The 19404-nt window shown below is 51.6% G+C and overlaps 1 protein-coding gene across 1 annotated transcript in view; it reads right to left on the bottom strand.

The window, feature by feature from the left end:
- The window catches only part of SMARCC1 (SWI/SNF related BAF chromatin remodeling complex subunit C1), a 70927-nt gene extending 53001 nt beyond the window's left edge, over positions 1-17926 (bottom strand). Inside the window, exons 1-7 of the mRNA XM_086852365.1 lie at positions 17732-17926; positions 10678-10797; positions 8060-8145; positions 4676-4757; positions 3806-3898; positions 2479-2548; positions 1210-1279 (exon numbers count right to left, since the gene is read on the bottom strand). Coding sequence (XP_086708491.1) covers positions 1210-1279; positions 2479-2548; positions 3806-3898; positions 4676-4757; positions 8060-8145; positions 10678-10797; positions 17732-17926 — 716 coding nt within the window. The remainder of the gene's footprint in view (positions 1-1209; positions 1280-2478; positions 2549-3805; positions 3899-4675; positions 4758-8059; positions 8146-10677; positions 10798-17731) is intronic.
- Positions 17927-19404: the final 1478 nt, after the last annotated feature.

Here is a 19404-nt window from a genome sequence, read left to right as displayed (position 1 = left end):
GCAGACAGCAGCTCAGCCACCAGCAATGGTTTTCCAGCAGATCCCAGTGCTGGGACTGCAGGGCTTCCCAGGGGGAATAATCCTGAATAATCCTGCTGTGCCTCGGCAGCGGGAGGGCCCCGGGGTGTCAAATGCACGTTAGAATTTAAAAACCTCACATTGAACCAGCTCCAGCCTCAAGTGCAAATCTGGAGAGATTCAGGGGGTAAAGGCAGCTCTGAGTCACCCAACCAAGCCCTGCCATTAACTTAATTCACTTCTTTCTGTGCTCTGACTTCAAAGCAAGAGTTACTGGGTTCCTGGAAGGGAGGAAGCTGCACCCTGTCCTAGAAACCGTTCATTATTTATATTCACTCTTCCACATGATTCCCAAAATTCTATTTGTTAACAAACTGCACTGAGCAACAGCAAAAGCCAAAGTACTCTGTATTCAACACCAGGTGCTGAGGAACAGGGAGAAGCCAGGTGCAAGGAAAGATGTGCACACAGCATTCCTGGTTTTATGTGTACCTGGTTTAAAAACTCCAATACAAACTTGACTACTGATAGAAATATAAAAATATTTAAAGGCTTTTCATCTGTAGGAATAAAGCAGTGTGATTACTGTTTGCTCTCCTCCACTGAAAGCCCCAGATGAGATAGAGTTCCTAGGAATTTGGGGTGTGAATGGATTTTAGTGGCCTGAAAAAGTTAATTAAATAGAAGTCAATACTGGGTTATCAATGTTTTGACTGATCTTCCATAGGCTGGGCTCAGAAACCAGTTATTGCAAATACACTGAAGTTCCTAACAGCACATACACTGAATTTTAACATGTTCCAACAACACAGGGTGGGGTTCTCAAAGGGGTGCTTCAACAGCCACTGGCACCTGACTGAAGACAACCCTTGGAGTGAAACCTCTTTGACAAAGTTCAGCCAGGGACTGGAAGTTCTCCCTTTAAAGTTTAAGGAAAGGCTCATTCCAGCTTTAAAATCTGGTTCAGTCTCCAACCAGTTCCTTGTGGCTCTGCAGAATTCCTTTTCCAGCCTCACCCACCTGCCAGTGCCACAACTGGATGTGGATATTGCAGTTTTAAATCAATGGTTAATTCTTTTCAAGCTTTAAATCAATGGTTAATTCTTTTCAAGCTTGGCACATTGGGATCAAGACTTTTCCATCAACAACAGTTAAAACTTGGGGTTTGCTTTTCCCCCCAGCTTTCTTTACCTGTCTGGAAAAAAGCCCCAGTGCACCAGCACCTGCTTGTCCTTTTTCATCACAGGTCTCAACCACTCATCTGCAAAGGGAATGAGATCCGGGTCAGATGTGGAGGGAAAAGCACAATAATTCACTTTTCCACAGTGAGTCAGAGGGAAGTTACTGCAAACCCCTCTGCTAAAGGGCCTGAGCTGGGAAGGGACCTTAAAGTTCATTCCAACCCCACCCCTGCCATGGCAGGGACACCTCCCTCTGCCCCAGGCTGCTCCAAACCCCATCCAGCCTGGCCCTGGGCACTGCCAGGGATCCAGGGACAGCCACAGCTGCTCTGGGAATTCCATCCTGCTCTGGGTACCTGTGCCAGGGCCTGCCCAACCCTCCCAGCCAGGAATTCCTGCCCAAAATCCCACCCATCCCTGCAGCTCTCAAGTACCGAGCCCTGCAAACCAAATCCTGAGAACAGAGCCCAGAGAAGCGTCACAGGAGAAATCCTGAGGATGTGAACACGTAGCTATAATCCCTGCTGGAATTTTGGGCTGTTTCCCAGAGTGTAACCTGGGGCTCAGAGCTCTGTCCCACCCTGCTGAGAGCCTGAGACAGACACAGGGCTGAGCCTGGGCACGGTGCTGCCACAGGGACCGAGCACAAACCATTCCTGATCCCTGCAAACTGCAGGGACCACTTCCATCTAGTGGCCAGAAAATGTGGGAAAGGGACTTTATTTGTCTGTGCAACTTGGCCTTGAGGACAGTGACCCACCAGGTAATTAAATGCATTTATGATGAAAAAAAACAAGAAATATTTTTTGCTACTTGGTGAAAGAGGCAGCTGTGAAATTGCTTTTGTTGGCCCTTGCCCTTCATGCAGGCAGAGTGAACTTTAACACAGCCAAGCCTGATGGAGGAGCTCTCCTTGGCACCCACACACAAGGACTGTACCAGCATTCCCTCCACAATTCCTGCACAGCCAGAAACTCAGAATCAGGGTATCACTGAGGCTGGAAAATCTTCCCAGATCACAGAGTGCAGCCACTCCCCAGCACTGCCCCATGTCCCCAAGAGCCACATCCACACAGCTCTGAAATCCCTCCAGGGACTGGGACTCCACCCTGGGCAGGAGGAATTTTCCCAAATCCTAAACCTCCCCATGCACATTATCCATAATGCAGCAAGGGCTCCTCAGGAGCAGGCTGGGAACAGCTCTGGTGAACAATTCCATCACTTCTCATGGCATTCATTACAAGACTATTCCCACTTCAGAACTGTCCCAGAACATTACCATCATCCATTGAGGTAGGACTTGGATACACATGGTGGGTGGCCTTGGATTTCTCTTCAGTGACTGTTCCCTGTGGGAAACATGGAAGAAGAGGAGAAACTCAAGAGAAACCCTCAACACATCACCCCAAAACTCAGCTGGTGTTCAAAACTTACATCCCATAAACGTAAGAGACTGACCAGCACAACAAGCTGCAAACCCCATCCTTGGCTGGCAGCAGCAGCAGGAGGATTCAGAATGGCACAGGGGGACTGGGATGTGGAAATACTCTGGGAGCAGGGGCTGAAGGGCAAGAATTCCCACTCCAGGAGCTCCCACAGCTCAGAAAAGGGGTAGGGGCAACTCTGAGCAACAGCAAAGGAGGGAGCTGGAAAATAACAGAAGTTGGAGCAGAGAGAACATAGGATACCAGGGAGCCACAGGCACTGGGCTGGGGCAGTGGCAAGCTGACAGCAAGGGGTTAAAAAAATGAGAATAACCAAGACAGTGAGGAAGCAAAGTTAGTGACAAGATGAGAATTCAGTGGCAGAGCAAAGGAAAGCCCCAAAGCAGAATTAGGGACAATTTCTGTTTTCATCTCTTCACATCCCCGTAGAGACAAAACTGCTTTAAAAATCCCTTAAATCACTCATGGATCTCACTACAGACTTCCTTTATGAAAAGAAAATTGACTCATTCACTCTAATTTGAGCAATAACACCCATCCTGAGTCAGGCAAATAATTAAGAGCAACTTGTGAAAATCTGCCCAACTGAGGCTGAGACAATGGTTCATAATCACAACACAGGAAATACATTAAATCTGGAAAAGAAACTATTTGGCTACAGCCTGTGAATTGTCCTGACACAAAAGCCATCAGAGCATCCAGAGGTCACATTCCAAGCTGTTTCTCTCCAGACAAGTGAGAAGACTGTTTATGTTTCTAAGAGATGAAGCCATCATGTTGCTCCAGTCATCCTTTAGCACCTGGAATTATGAGGGGAAGGCACTGGATCTCTGAGGCTGCCTGGGCTCTGCTCAGCACCAGCAAAGTGTGAAATAAAGCAAAAATCCAGTGACCATTTCAAGAGTCAGGCTTCTTTCTGCTGTCCCACACATCTGGAACAGCTGCCTCACTCTTTGGACAAACCTGTACCGAGCAATAAATCATCTGGGCCTGCCCCCAGCTCACCCTGAGCCCTCTGGCAGCAGGTCCAGGTTTGCTTTGAGAGCACAGCCAGGATTCAGCCCCCATGGGAGGACAAAAACCATCTCAGAGGTGTCCTCAGACACGCCAGGGCTAGGCCAGGGGTCTCCCCTGGGTACACCTGTGCTGCGTGACACTCACCTGGTGACGCTTGACAATGTCCTTCAGCTTGTTGGCCAGCTTCAGCTCCATGTCAGGAATGAGGTAGATGGTTGGTCTGCTCAGACAGTTGTTCTGTGAGAGAACAGCAAGTTGAACAAGGAATTAGGAGGTGATCTGTGGCAAAAATCAGAATATTCCTATTAAAATCCCCAGTGCTGCAATGGAACTCAGGCCAGAGTGTGACACAGGTCAGTGATCCCAGTTCCAAGAGCCCTGGGACAGGGACATTCCCTCCACACACCCCCCCAGCAAAGCCCTGCCCAGGTTTTTATTATTTATAAAATAAATTTATTATTTATTTTATCTATGAAACCACTGTAGGTGGGCAAGGCTTTTTTGTAATAAGATTATGGCTGCTTTTTGCTCCTCTTCCCATTTCCACTCCTAACAGACACCTGAAAGTTGTGTTTACACTCCATTATACACTGAACTCGGCTCCACAGTTTGAAAAGAATCATATATTATTCCCATGCAGCAGTTACAAAAATTGAACTTCAAATTAGCCTCAGCAGAGCTGTTTAATGGGTACAGATGATAACTTGTTGGATAAAATATATCCTAACCTGGAAAAGGCCAGTTTAGATCAAAGTCAGCCCTGGAGTGGGTGTTTACTCAGTCCCAAGGGTGTCCCTTCCAGGGACATGGGGACATTTGGGATGATTTCTCTTTCCTTTCAACAGCTTTTCCTCATCCTCTGCATATCCACAGAGGGTCAATGGAAACATTCTGCATTTTTCAGGTGAAAATTGTGTCTGAAGTGTGAGGGAGAGGGAGGGGAGGGTCCCACACTCCTGCAGAAGGACAGGGTGAAGTGGGAGTCCCTGTCCTGGCAGGGCTGTTTGTCCTTGCCTGCACCAGTGTTTTCTCAATGTTCATGAACATCTCCACGTTGCGATCCATGCGGGAGGGATTCTGCAGGTCAAACCTCCTCCTGTTGGGGGAAAGGATTCAGAAATTTTAACTGCAGCATCCCCACCTGCCAGCAGTCCAGAACCTTCCCCGCTCCACACAAACACAGGATCATGGCAGTGGTGGCAGGACACTTCCAGCACAGTCACAACTATTGCTGCTGCTCTTGGCACCCTCTCACGAGCAAGAAAACCACAATGAACCGACTCAACAGATGCAGCTGATTTGTCAGATGTTTAGGGAGAAAAAGGAAGGTTGACAGTCCCCAGCAAACCCTGCAGCAGGGTCGTGCACTCCACCACAGTGACAGGGGGTAATTAAACACACAACCAGCATGGATTCCAACAGTCAGATGAGAAAATTCATGGAGGAGCTCTCACGGCTCTCTTACTTCTTGCTGTACCCATCCAGCAGCCCTGGGAACGCAGAGAACCAGCAATTCCTCTGCCTGATGTGAGATCAAACCAGCCCTGGGAACACAGGCAGCTGATAATCCATGGCAGCATTTTATCCCTGCCTTTACTGGTGTTTTAATTCTGTTATTTCACGGACAAATCATCGCAATTATTGCGATGCCGATGGAGAACTGTCCATCAGACACGGGGGAGGACACAAAACCTGAGCAATCCTCCTGGGAAGCAGCATGAGAGCCCCCAGATTCCCTGTGCTGTACCCACCTGAGCACATCTGGAGCTCACAGCTGGGCCAGCCCAAAGGAGGGATCTGATGGTGACCCCAAGGCTGAGGAGGGTGCAGCAGCAGCAGGGACTGCCCCGGGCGGGGCTGAGCCCTCGGGATCCTGTCCCAAAGCAGCAGGAGGTGCTGAAGGCTCAGCTGTGCCTCTCAGGGGTAGTGCCTGTCCCTCCAGGACTGGGAACACGCCGCTGCCTGGGCTGGGAGGCGCTGGAAGGTGCGAATCCAACACCCTGCAAACCCTCCCCATGAGCCTGAGGGCTGCAGCCAGCACCCAGCTCCAACCAGCCATTCCACAGCCAGGGACAGCCTCCTATAAACACACCCCTGCTTCCAGCAACACATCCCTTTTTCCAGTCCATACATGTCCAGAGAAGGTGAAGGAAAGCAAAGCTTAGCCCCAAGACTTTTAGCCCCAAGCCCTGTGACCACCCCAGGAGGGGACCCCACTAAATCAAACACGACACCCCAGCTGGGAGCACCACGTTCTTCTCCATCCTGGCATTTCCAGGGAGAAGGTGGCCAGGCAGGAGGTTCTGTGGGAACACTCTGAGGTGCTGGGCAGCTCTACCAACATCCTCTGTCACGGGGATGGTTTCTATCCTAAAGTACATTAGGACTGCCCTTCACACTGGGGACACGGCAAACAAATCAAACATCCTGACATATTTATTGGAATCAGCCTTTTAAAGAGGAATTTATGACCTTGTTGTGTGCTTTGGAAAGTTTACCCTGACTTGCAGGAGCAGGGCCAGACATGGAGGCTGTCAGGTTGCTGTTAATAAGTGATATTATATTTTACACCTATAATATAGAGGATTTTTGAGTCAAGACCAAGCCCCTTCTCCAGTATTCAGCCATGATTTGTATCCAAAACACCCAGAACGGCTCTGTAAATTAACACCTGCAGACCTCTTGGTACCTGTGAGACAAAGACACTCAGGGCATGACCAGAACATTGACATTTTTTGCTCAAACCCTGCACTGCACATCCACGGAGTTCTGCGTGCCCCCAGATCCCTGCCTGCTTCAGAAACCCGGAGAAGGACACGGACACATTAATAACAGCACTGTTTTTAGCTGCCCATTTGGATAAAATGGCACTAATTCCTCCTGTCCTCAGCTTAAGAGGCTCCCTGTGCCAGGCTGGGACAGCTATGTCCAGCTCTCAGACATACCTATTGAGGCGAGGAAAGGGACTTCTCCTATAAGACAGATCAGTCACAAACAGGTTAAGCAGGAGCGACAATGCAGACCATGTAAAAATCAAATCAATCACAGGACAGGCAAACAGCACGGATTATTTGGTAGAGTCAGTGGGGGACACATTCCAGGCTCTAGGGCTGATCCTCAGAGTTAAGTTGCAGGATTACTGCCCGCTACAGCCCACATGCACAGACACCAGGCACTACCCACGCTAATCCTGGGGCAGCAGCAAGGGAGGGACAGGGGAGGAGGCAGCTCCAGAGCTCAGCTGGGCTGGACAGCTGACTGCAAACCACATTTTCTAGGTAAAAAATTTGAAATATTCAAATCTTCCTGAAGCTGACACCATTTAATTCCTGCAAAGAGGTAGCAAGACAGTCCTGATAAACCACACTGTAAGGAGGTGCCTGTCCCAGGTGTTGGCAAGATTGGAATAGGAAAACCCCTGAGAGTGGTTTATTCCTGATATATTCACCTCAGACAGAGCAGATATGAATATAAATCCTAAAAAACAACCAACCATTCTCAAACAACTTTGTTCTGCCTTTTAAATGGCTCTTGTGTGTAAAAACAACTCACTCAATTCCAGGAGTGCTGTTACAGATTAGAAACATCACAACCAAACTATTTAAATTTGTGGACGGGAGCAATCTCTGCTTAATTTTATTGACTGCTTACATTAATTGACTTTTCATCCTCATTTTTTTGCCCAATGTTCTCAAAAATAGTAATTTCAAGGCCAGGTTGGACAGGGCTGGAGCAGCCTGGGACATTGGGAGGTGTCCCTGCCATGGCAGGGGTGGCTCTGGATGGGCTTTAGGGGCCCTTCCAGCCCAAACCATTCCAGGATTTTATGATCCTATGCTGTTGTTCCCTTGGGAAGAGGATTACAACTTAAAAACACTCAGGTTTAAACCACTGCTGGGATGTCTCAGGGATATTTTTCATCCCAGTATCAACAGCTCCAGAAGCAGAGTTTCTAAGTGCTTACACTCCCTATTTTTGGAGCAATGGAAATCTGGGAATTATTAGGATCTGCAGTGCTTCACGCTTTCCCAATTACAACTAAGCAAAATAATCAATACAGCAACAAAGATTTAGGTCTCACAGATGTGAGACTCCAATTCTGGTTCATTTTCTCAGTCAGACAGCAAGGAAATAAAAAAAGAGCCTCAAACTTGTAATTAACTCCAACTACAGGCCCAAAATCTTCAACTTGGCCAACTTATCTTTAAATTTAGAAGTGTGGGGGTGTGTCTTAAAAAAAGCTACCATCAGCCAAACAGGAAAAAAATTCCCTCTTCCCTTCTCCACTGCCTTGCCTGCCTGATTCTCCAGGAAGGATTAAACTTCAGGTAGTTTGCATAAGCAATTTGTGTGCTTGGTTTCATGCAAAAGGTGTATAAACCACAAATAAAAACTTACCAGCCCTGTTCATTCTTATATTTGTAAGCAGCACCAAGAATGTGACATAATGTACCTCCAGCTTTGAAATCCATGAAGCACTTTGCCTGCACCCAAAAAAACAAGGAGAAACAGTGACATTGACTTTTATGCAATTATTTAAAACAAATACTTATTGGTTAGGTGAGTTTTGGACACAGAATATATCAAATAAAATGTTAATTTTCAGATTAAACACTTTTGGAGTTTGAGATTCTCCTTCCAGAATGTTCCCTGAAGATTAAATGCATATGGGTTAAGCAGAATTCTTTGTGTCTCCAAGAAATTGATGTATCTGAAAGCCCCAAGTCCTTCCTTGTAGAGCTGTAAAAATCCAAAGTACTCTTTGAACACCCATTTCATAGTAAATTAAACCTCAAATCGCAGCTGTCAGGGAAGCAGCTCTTCATCTGTATGAGAACATCACACCAGATCATCAGAAACGAGCACCTGAACTCAGATATTCCACACTCACATCCCTCCCCAGGCAGAGCTGCACAGCAGAACTGCCCTGAAACACCAAAAACACCAACCCCAGCTCATTTCTTCCCTCTCAGTTTTACCAGGGTCACCCATTCCCAAAGCAGGAATTCCACAACACTCAAACAAGGAGCACGAGAAGGCTGAAAGCTTCAGGAGTTATTGAAAAAGCTTATTGAAAAAAAGGTTATTAAAAAAAAAAAACCAACCCTGTTTGCTGCACAAAAAGCTCAATTTTTCTGATACATTTTAGTCTGGGATTGTATTTGCATCTTTCCTGATCTCTCTGCTCGGGATGGCTGTGCTTGGGAAAAGCCAGCTGCTGTCAAATCCATCCTGGAAATGGAGACAGCCACATGAGGACCGGGACAGGCAACTCCAGGATTATTTTGTGTTTCTCAGTAAATATAAAAAAAAAAAAAAACATAAAAAACTCGTACATGGCACAAAGCAGAATTTGGGGAGTTTGTTTGGAGAATTTGGGGAGCTCTGGTTACCACCAGAGAGACCCTCCACAAACAGCAGCATTCCTGAAGATGCTCTGAGGAGCTGACTCCTGCTGGAAGTACCCAAGATCCAAGAGCTGTAAATGAACAAAATCTGAGCAAACCTGACCAGATTAGACCTCTGAACAGCGAGAACAAGCACAGGAACAACATCTTTATGATGCCACTGCAGCGTTTATTGCCCATTTTTAAGGTAAGACAAGTTGATTTAAGGCTCAGGAGCGCTCCAGTGGTTTCTGCACTTGTGGAGTGTGGGCAGGTTTATGGTTTGTGCTGCCACATCCAAATAAAGCTCTGCCAAGTTCCCTCTGTCCCTAAACCTTCCCTTTATCACTGAGGGATCAGGAGAGGTGGTGAGATCCTAATGGCACCTTGGGGTGCTCCTGGGTGCACTCCAAAGCACCAGGAAATCACAGAATCCCTGAATGGGTTGGGTTGGAGGGACTTTGAGGATCATCCAGAGCCACCTTCCGCTGTCCCAGGCTGCTCCAAACCCTGTCCAGCCTGGCCTTGGGCACTGCCAGGGATCCAGGGGCAGCCCCAGCTGCTCTGGGCACCTGTGCCAGGGCCTGCCCACCCTCACAGGGAAAGATCCCTCCTAAAACTCATCTGGGAATTGTTCAGAGATTCACCCCATGAGTCTGAGAAACCTTCCAGTGAAGGAGTGTGCACATCCCACCCTCATGGAGAGCTACAGGGGCAAAACACCCGGGGGAAACCAGCACAGAACAAAAAAAGGCATTGTCCTGTCACATGGACCCACAGCCACAGCAGTTCTGTCCAGTTTTCAGGCCAGCTTCGGGTTCAATTGGCTCCAACACCTTAATTGGCTGTAAATGATTGCAGCTTTGAGTGTGAACCCCAGAGGCACGGCCCCCAGTGCCAGCACACATCCTGTGGCCAAGATGAGCTCACACCCCCCTGCTGATGCCACAATTCCAGGTTTAGGACAATTGTCCTGGCCCACAGACCTCCCCTAAATCACCCAGCTGGGCCTTGGCATCAGGCTGGCATCCCTGCCCTCCTCCCAGACCCCTCTGTCCTTCCCTGTGCTGCATCCCCTGCCCTCCCCCAGCTCTCTGCACCTCACATTCCCTGGGACAAGATCCTTTGGGTGCTGGGAGGCTTCCAGGCCTTTGTCAGCAGCAGCCCTCACAATGCTGACATTGTTTCTGGTTACCTGCATGCCAAGGGACTGGAGAGCTGTCCCAGGGCGAGCAGGTAACCACATGCTGCTGCAGAACGTGGCAAAGTCATTTCTCAGCCTGGGCAACTTCATTAATTTGTGGAGTTTAATCAACCAAAGCACCTAATGGGAGATTGTTTCCCTCAAAAAGTGCATTTTATTCCCTCAGTTTAGGATGCACCGGTCCAGATTTGACTAAAAACTGATGAATTACACCGAGCTTCAGTAGAAATTAAAATCTTCCCACAGCATTCCAGAAACCATTTCAAATATACAGCCAATCAGTATTACACTGAAAATCTGCACTGAGGAGACGTGTGTTATTCCAGCTCTCGCAGAGGGTGCATCAGGAAGAGCCTGGGCTGGAGCAGGGATGTCCCAGTGCCCTGGACACCTTCCAGCAGCAGAGTGAGAACCCCAATACTCACAGGAAGCTTTGTGAAGGCAGGATTGGTGACGTGTTTTCCAAAGGCATCTTCCTGGAATTGCAGCAGCTGCACCACCAGCCCAGCCAATGTTTTATTGGTAGGAGCATCTGCTTGAACGTACTGCAAGACAAAAAGCAGATGTTTATTGAGGAGAGGGTGATTGGTCACACCCCAGCTCCCTCCTGCACTTGGAGAGCTGAGTTTTAGGATTTTGGGACCCCTGCATGGCTGGGAAGGGCTGGAAAGGAGTTTGCAAAGAGCACAAATATTTCCCAAGCTTTAGGCTAAAAATCCAGCACTCACCTGTGGCTCATGCCCAGCTCCTCAGGGTTACAGACACGGATTAACCACTCAAGCTGATCTCAGTTCCTAATAAAGGAACAGGCCCATGCTGCCCACACACACAGAGCAGTAACTTCACAGCCTCCTGCTGTAATCAACTCCTAATTAATCCTCAGAGCACCCCTCTGGTATAAATAGGATGTCCTGCACAGAGGGAAAAGCTGAGCCACACAAAGGGACAATCTGAGCAGCTCCCAAAGTTCTGCTTGCAATAAAATGACACATTGTGAATTTAAATCCCAGCATGGAATATTAAACCCCTCCCACTGTGCTGGGTTTTTTCACCTCTACTATTCAGTGTTCACTCACTGGGTGTCACCTCCTTGCCGTGCCAGACGGCTTCCAAGAGGAGAACAAACATCACTTTTCCAGGTAGAGCACGGAGCAATTTGAGCTACTCCAGTCTCTCTCACCTGAGTAACTCTCAGCCTTTGCTCTTCCCTCAAATCAGATTCTTAAAAAACCCAATTTGGAGACCCAAAACCCTCAAAGTTTTAAAGGTGTGGTGCCAAATACCAGTCAAACCTGAGTTTTGCAAAGCATCAGCTCCAAAGCCAAAGCCACCACAAAGACTCTGAGTGAAAGGAAACAATTATCATTTCAGAGTCTGATCACCCTGAGATGTGAGCTCCTCAGGAGCAGACACATATCTGAGAAATTATATCTTCCCAACTCAAAGGACACAAATTCCCACGAGGCTCCTGGGTGTCCTGTCCTGTGTATAAATCCTGAACTAGAAACACAAGCCTGGAAAGAACTGAAGGCTAAAATTTCAAAGCTGCATTTCAATCAGCCCTCTTCCCTCCCCCAGGAATTAATGTTTTAATTCTAGCAAAATCACAGAATATCCTGAGTTGGAAGAGATCCATAAAGATCACTGAGTCCAACTGCTGGCTCTGCACAGGACTTTGGACAAAGGGCTGGAGTGACTGGACAAGGGGGAACAGATTCCTAGTGCCAGAGGGCAGGGATGGGTGAGATATTGGGAAGGAATTCCTGGCTGGGATGGAATTCCCAGAGCAGCTGGGGCTGTCCCTGGATCCCTGGAAGTGTCCAAAGCCAGGCTGGAAGGGTTTGGAGCAGCCTGGGACGGTGGGAGGTGTCCCTGCCATGGCAGGAATGAGGCTGGATGGTCCTTGAGGTCCTTCCAACCCAAACCAGTCTGGGATTTTATGAACCCACTTCACAAAAAAAAAAATCCAGAAGAGGTGGCATCCTTGCACTGACTTACTCTACTTTTTTTTTTTTCAGATATTTTCTTTCAGAGAAAAAGGAAAATTACATGAGAATACACCTTGCAAAGCCTATTCTTAGCCATGTGAACTTTTCCAGGCAATCATTCCTTTTCCTGCAGCTCCCATTTTTACCTCTTGCACTGACAGCTGGAAGCTATAAAGGAAGACAACACCTTCTCATCCTGCTCTGCACTGCCACTATCCTGCAGACCCTTCTAATGAGCAGCCCATTATTACCTTGCCTGAGTTTCCCTCAACAATAAGGGGAAAAACCCTTCAAAAAGAAGCCCAAGACTCCCCTCCATCATTTCTGCACCCTAACGAGCAGCACAAATGGATCTTTAAGCAGCAAAACACAGCAATTTCCCAATCAATTCACAGTGGGTTTGATGGACCACAGAGGCATCAAGCCCAACAGACCTCCAGGTTTTCCCCTCATGTCCACAAAATAATCCTGCAGCAAATAAAGGTTTTTAAGCAGTGAATTCCAGAGGACAGAACGATGCCCTGTTCCATAAGAGGATTTTGTCTCTTGCTGAAATGCCAAAGCCCCACTGGCACAGCAGAGTTTTCCAACATTTCCACAATAATTAGAAAGGCAAAACCAGCTCTGTATCTTTAAGCACGTGTGGTCAGAAAGCAGAGTGTGAGCAGCAGCAGAGGGAATCACTCTGCAGCCAGAGCTGCACTGCAGCTGCCCTGAATTCTTTGTCACCGAGGGGGACAGATCCACAGCCAGCTCTGATGTGGGCACTGACCTCAAACAGCCAGAGCAGCTCTGCTGTCCCTGCTGCACACACCCTCCCCAAAGCAAAGGCCACTTCAGCTCCCTCCACCCCATCAGAGCCAAGGGAAAGCACACACTAAAAGGCTTTCATTTGGGTTACAGCCCTTGGTCTTGTTCAAAGGTGAGAACACAGAAGAGCGGCAGAGAGAATCCTCCCTGGATGGATCCAGCCCATCCTGGGGGGCTCTCACATCCTCGGATGGAACCCAGCCTGTCCTGGGGGGCTCTCACCTCCCTGGATGGAACCAGCCCATCCTGGGGGGCTCCCACCCTCCCTGGATGGAACCCAGCCCATCCTGGGGGGCTCTCACCCTCCCTGGATGGAACCCAGCCCATCCTGGGGGACTCCCACCCTCCCTGGATGGAACCAGCCTGTCCTGGGGGGCTCTCACCTCCCTGGATGGAACCAGCCCATCCTGGGGGGCTCTCACATCCTTGGATGGAACCCAGCCTGTTCTGGGGGGCTCTCACCTCCCTGGATGGAACCAGCCCATCCTGGGGGGCTCCCATCCTCCCTGGATGGAACCAGCCCATCCTGGGGGGCTCCCATCCTCCCTGGATGGAACCCAGCCTGTTCTGGGGGGTTCTCACATCCTTGGATGGAACCCAGCCTGTTCTGGGGGGCTCTCATCTCCCTGGATGGAACCAGCCCATCCTGGGGGGCTCTCACATCCTTGGATGGAACCCAGCCTGTTCTGGGGGGCTCTCACCTCCCTGGATGGATCCAGCCCATCCTGGGGGGCTCCCACCCTCCCTGTCTGGAACCCAGCCCATCCTGGGGGGCTCTCACCTCCCTGGATGGAACCAGCCCATCCTGGGGGGCTCTCACATCCTTGGATGGAACCCAGCCTGTTCTGGGGGGCTCTCACCTCCCTGGATGGATCCAGCCCATCCTGGGGGGCTCCCACCCTCCCTGTCTGGAAGCCAGCCCATCCTGGGGGGCTCCCACCCTCCCTGTCTGGAAGCCAGCCCGTCCCAGGGCCCAAGGGCAGTGCTGGCTGCAGGGACAGCAGGTGCTCCCAGCCAGACACGCCTGAGGGAACAGCTGCCAGAAGTGTCCCTGCTCCAGGATATTCATGGCAGGGAGCACGGGATCCCTGCTCTGCCTGCAGCTCTCACCCTCCAGACACTCCCTGGGCATCACTCCAGGCCTGGGAACAGCCCCAGGGGTGTGGACAGACCCCTCTCCATGGGGTTAGGGGGTCCCAGCTGCTGTCCTGGCCCCTGAGCTCCCCATGCCAACATCCCACCTGCTCCTCAAAAACCCCACCACTCTCCTCCCTGCCTCCCAAAAATCAGCTTCTGTCTCAGAGCTGGCAGAGCCACCAGAGCTCCCTCGGGTCAATTTATTGCCCTGGATATGAAGCACACACCGGGATGGGTCCTTGGGAGCACAGCTCTAAGGCCAAGGTCAGGGGCTGCATCCTTCATCAGGCAGCTAACCCCAAACCACCTCAGAAAGAGGTTTTATAGACAAAAAATAACTGCTTTGGGACACTCCATTTTAACATGAGGGATGTGGCTTAGTGAGAAAGGAACTCCCTAAACAATGCACAGTGTTAGAGATAAATGAACATTGATATAATAAAAAGATAATTTCCTGGTTTACTTCTGAACTGTGAATTTTTAAGTAACTACATGACATCAAGTGGTCCATTACAGCCTACCCAAATTGTTCTGAAGAAGGGATGGAGGGACAGGACACAGGGAATATCTTCCCTGAGGAAGAAGGCAGGGATGGATGGGATGTTGGGAAGGAATTGTTCCCTGGGAGGGAGACCCTGGCACAGGTGCCTGGAGCAGCTGGGGCTGCCCCTGGATCCCTGGCAGTGTCCAAAGACAGGCTGGATTTGGTTTGGAGCAGCCTGGGATGGTGGGAGGTGTCCCTGCCATGGCAGGGGTGGAATGGGATGGGCTTTAAGGACCCAAACCATTCCAGGATCCTGTAACTTTGTTCTATGAAGGTCTGTCAGATGCTCCAGGACTCCAAACCCACGGCATGAACCCATTCCCAGCTCCCAGGGAAGTGAGACTCCAACATCCCCACTGCATCCACACTGCCTGGGAAGGAGCTGGACACCCCCTGCATCTCCTGACGTACAGAAACAACACAAACTGACATCCAACACACAAACACACAGCGGGAAGGAGCCTGCAATAAATCATTGCAGTATAACACCAATAATTTCCTTTTCTGTCATTATGTTTGGTGCCTGTCAATGGGTTTTTCAAGATCCAGTGTGAGTCTCTCACTGCTACTGAAACCTCTTTCATTCTTAATTGTCCTCTGGAGACACAGAGAACTCCCTACAGCTGTTATTTTCTAGAGACAGAACTCCCCAACAGCTGTTATTTTCTAGAGACACAGAGAACTCCCCAACAGCTGTTATTTTCTAGAGACACAGAGAACTCCCTAACATCTGTTATTTTCTAGAGACACAGAGAGCTCCCTACAGCTGTTATTTTCTAGAGACACAGAGAACTCCCTAACAGCTGTTATTTTCTAGAGACACAGAGAACTCCCTAACATCTGTTATTTTCTAGAGACACAGAGAACTCCCCAACAGCTGTTATTTTCTAGAGACACAGAGAACTCCCTAACATCTGTTATTTTCTAGAGACACAGAGAACTCCCTACAGCTGTTATTTTCTAGAGACACAGAGAACTCCCCAACAGCTGTTATTTTCTAGAGACACAGAGAACTCCCAACAGCTGTTGTACTCTGGAGATACAGAAAAGCCTTCAACATTAAAGTCCTGTCTAATCTAGAGACTAAATGAGCAGCTCTGTAAATGCAGTTCTGCAGCTCTCCCTGCCCCTCTGGATCCTTCACCAAGCTTGGTGCTGCTCTTGGATCCTCTCCAGCTGGTCCCCAGTGTCCCTGCAGCTCCTGGAGCTGGACACACCGACTGCTGCTGACAGCTCCACTGGGATGTACAAACATCTATTTTTAAGAGTAGAACTGGACAAAAGCCAGTTAAAACCACCATGTACCTCTCTAGAAGGAGCCACGCACCTACAGTGGGATGAAAACAGGCACAAGATGAACCAGAGTCCATTTACAGCACATCCAAAAGGGAATCAACCCTTCCCTCTGGAGAGTTAAGGCTCTATCTTTAAGCACTGGTAGCAGCTTTCTTGTTTTCCCCAAACCAAAATTATTTTTCATTTTTTTAAAACTATTTTCACAGCAACATTCCAAAACTCACTCGCCCTGTAAAGTCTCCTTAGGCCAACTTTAATTACCTTCCAAAGCCATGAGAAATAAATATCTAATTTTTATAACCAATTTGAAGGGAGGGGTTTTCCCTTGGCTCCCATTCCTGTACCACACACAACCTGCCCAGCCTGGGGGGTTTAGAGCGACAGCAAACACATTTCTGTGCTCAACAGAACACCTGGACCCTTCCAGGGATTTGCTGGGACCAGGAGAGGGAAAGGGAAAAGCACAGAACCCCAACCGGAACGAACCAAAGAGCAGAAAGATTCTGTTACATTTCCCTGTCAACACAAAGAGCTGGAGCTGCTGCTTCAAATCCGAGCCCGGCTGGAAGGACTGGAAAAACACAGCCGAGCCCGAGCTGGTTTCACGGCACACCGATCCAGCTCAGATTGCCGTTCTCAGCTTCTCCGCCACACAAAGAACAGCTCGTGTTCATCCACGGCTGATGGACGCCAAGGAGCGGCGGGACGGCCCCAGAATTGGGAAAATCCGGAGATGAAGGCACCCTGAGGCTGCTCAGCATCCCCCGGGCATCGCTCCGATCCAACTAAATCCCTTCCAGCATCGCCACAGCGCGGTGGGGACACGCTGCAAAGTTCCCCCGGCCGGTTTTCCACGGCTGGGGCATCGAAACCAAGTTATAAAATCAGCACGAGGGGGAAAAAACCACCTGGAGCAAGCGGAGCAGCCGAGCCGAGCGAAGCGGGGAGGAAGAGGAGCCCAAGGGCAGTGGAGCGAGTGAACTCGGAGCGACACGCGGGGCTCCCCACAGCTCCCAAGCCAATTCTGCTGCATTTTCCTTCTTTTCCCAGCGCTCCCGACACCGCCGGGGCGCGGCTGAAGCGAAACCCAGCCGGGCCGGGACCTGCCCGCACAGGAGAGTCGCTGCCTGGGGCGGGCGGGCACCGGCCCCGGGCACCGGCCCCGAGCACCGGCCCCGGGCACCGGCCTCGGGCACCGGCCCCGAGCACCGGCCCCGAGCACGGCCCCGGGCACCGGCCCCGGGCACCGGCCCCGAGCACGGCCCCGGGCACCGGCCCCGAGCACCGGCCCCGAGCACCAGCCCTGAACACGGCCCCGGGCACCGGCCAGGCCCCACCGGGACCACCCCAAACACGGCCCCGGGCACCGGCCCCGAACACGGCCCCGGGCACCGGCCCCCAACACGGCCCCGGGCACCGGCCACCGGCCCCCAACACGGCCCCGGGCACCGGCCCCCAACACGGCCCCGGGCACCGGCCCCCAACACGGCCCCGGGCACCGGCCCCCAACACGGCCCCGGGCACCGGCCCCCAACACGGCCCCGGGCACCGGCCGGCGCTGAAGGAGCGGAAATGGCCCCGGGACTGCCCGCGACCCGACCCCGCGCCTCACAAAGAGCGGCCGAGACCTCGGCCCCCCCCCGTGCCACCCTCGGCCATCCCCCGCCCGCCCGCCCGGTGCCCGCCGCCCCCGCCGGGCCGCACCTTCTTGTAGTGCTTCCCCAGCCACACGCGGACCGAGTCGAGCTGGGACACGGTGTCGGGGCTCTCCCAGAACTTGCCGGCGGGGCCGCCGTCCTTGCGGCGCGCCGCGGCCAGCGCGGGGCCGGGCCCGCCCGCCGGGGCCGCCGCGGGGCCGCTCCCGGGGCCTCCGCCCGCCGCCAGCGCCGCCGCCGCCATTGTCCCCGCGCGCCCCGCGCCGCGCATGCGCCGCGCCCCGGCACGCGCCCCGCCCACCCCGGGAGCGCGCCCGGGACCGCAACGGGAACGCGCTCGGGAATGCGAACGGGAGCGCGAAGGGGAATGCGAACGGGAACGCGAACGGGAACGCGCTCGGGAACGCGAACGGGAACGCGAAAGGGAATGCGAACGGGAACGCGAAAGGGAAAGTGAACGCGCTTGGGGATGGGACCGGGAGGGCCAACGGGAACGCGCGCGCCGCTCCTGTGCAGCCCCGCCCCTCCAGCGGGCCCGCCCCTCCTGGCCCCGCCCCGCTCCCGCTGAGGGACCCCCGACCCCGAACGGCCCGGCCGTGCCCTCGGTACCGCCCTCGGTACCGCCCGGACCCCGAACGGTCCGGCCGTGCCCTCGGTACCGCCCTCGGTACCGCCCGGACCCCGAACGGCCCGGCCGTGCCCTCGGTACCGCCCTCGGTACCGCCCGGACCCTGAACGGCCCGGCCGTGCCCTCGGTACCGCCCTCGGTACCGCCCTCACCCCCCGTCCGTGCCCTCGGTACCGGCCGGGGAGCGCTCCGAGCTGCTCCGGCCCGCTGTGGAGACCCTGAGGTGCAATTAGGGAGTTAATTGGGTGCTGACATAATTACCGACAGGTAATTATGCACCAAGTCTTCACTGCTGGGTACATTTTATAACCACGTCTATACCCATGGAATGGGTCATTATGAAGCAATTTCCCCCCAAATTTCCTTTATAAAAAACACTTAATTTCGAGTCTCTACTCATGCTTTATTTGTGAATCGAACATAACAGAGAAATTAAAAAAAAAACAGGCAAAAATATGTATATAATTAAAAACCACAGTATATTTTAGTTCAAACATTATCAAATAGTGTGTCAAAAAATCCTCCATTAAAATCACAATCCTCAATATAAAACCGTCCCTTGCATTACTATAGTTTGTAAATATTCCCTCATCCCTGAACACTCTAAAGCAGAAATAAACACCTGCAGGAAAGGAAACCTCTGGAGATAAATGGAATAATAAACCCAGCAAGCATCCAGAAATCTGAACTTCAGAATTTCAGAACTGCCGTTCTGAAAAGGCAGCAAAGTGAGAAGAGTCAAGAACTCCAGAAGGGTTTGGGTTGGAAGGGCCTTAAAATCTCACCCAGTGCCACCCCAGCCATGGCAGGGACACCTTCCGCTGGCCCCGCTGCTCCCAGTCCCAGTGTCCAGCCTGGCCTTGGGCACTGCCAGGGATCCTGGGCAGCTCCTCGGGCCTGGCCGGGTCGCACCCCGGGACCGGGACCAGAACCGGGATCGGCACCGGGGCCCGAACGGGTCCCACGGCGAGGCCGAGGCTTAGAGCGCCCCCACAGGCCGCGCCGCCCATTGGCTCTGCCGTTGCCATGGAAGCAGCCATGGTCTACCATTGGCTTACCTGTTGCCATGGGGACAGACCCCGCCCCCCGCCCAC

Source organism: Cyanistes caeruleus, chromosome 1 (assembly GCF_971803275.1).
Source record: "Cyanistes caeruleus chromosome 1, bCyaCae1.hap1.1, whole genome shotgun sequence".
NCBI classification, from domain to species: domain Eukaryota; kingdom Metazoa; phylum Chordata; class Aves; order Passeriformes; family Paridae; genus Cyanistes; species Cyanistes caeruleus.
Note: the sequence above shows the minus strand (reverse complement) of the source record. Positions and strands in the feature narration are given on the sequence as shown.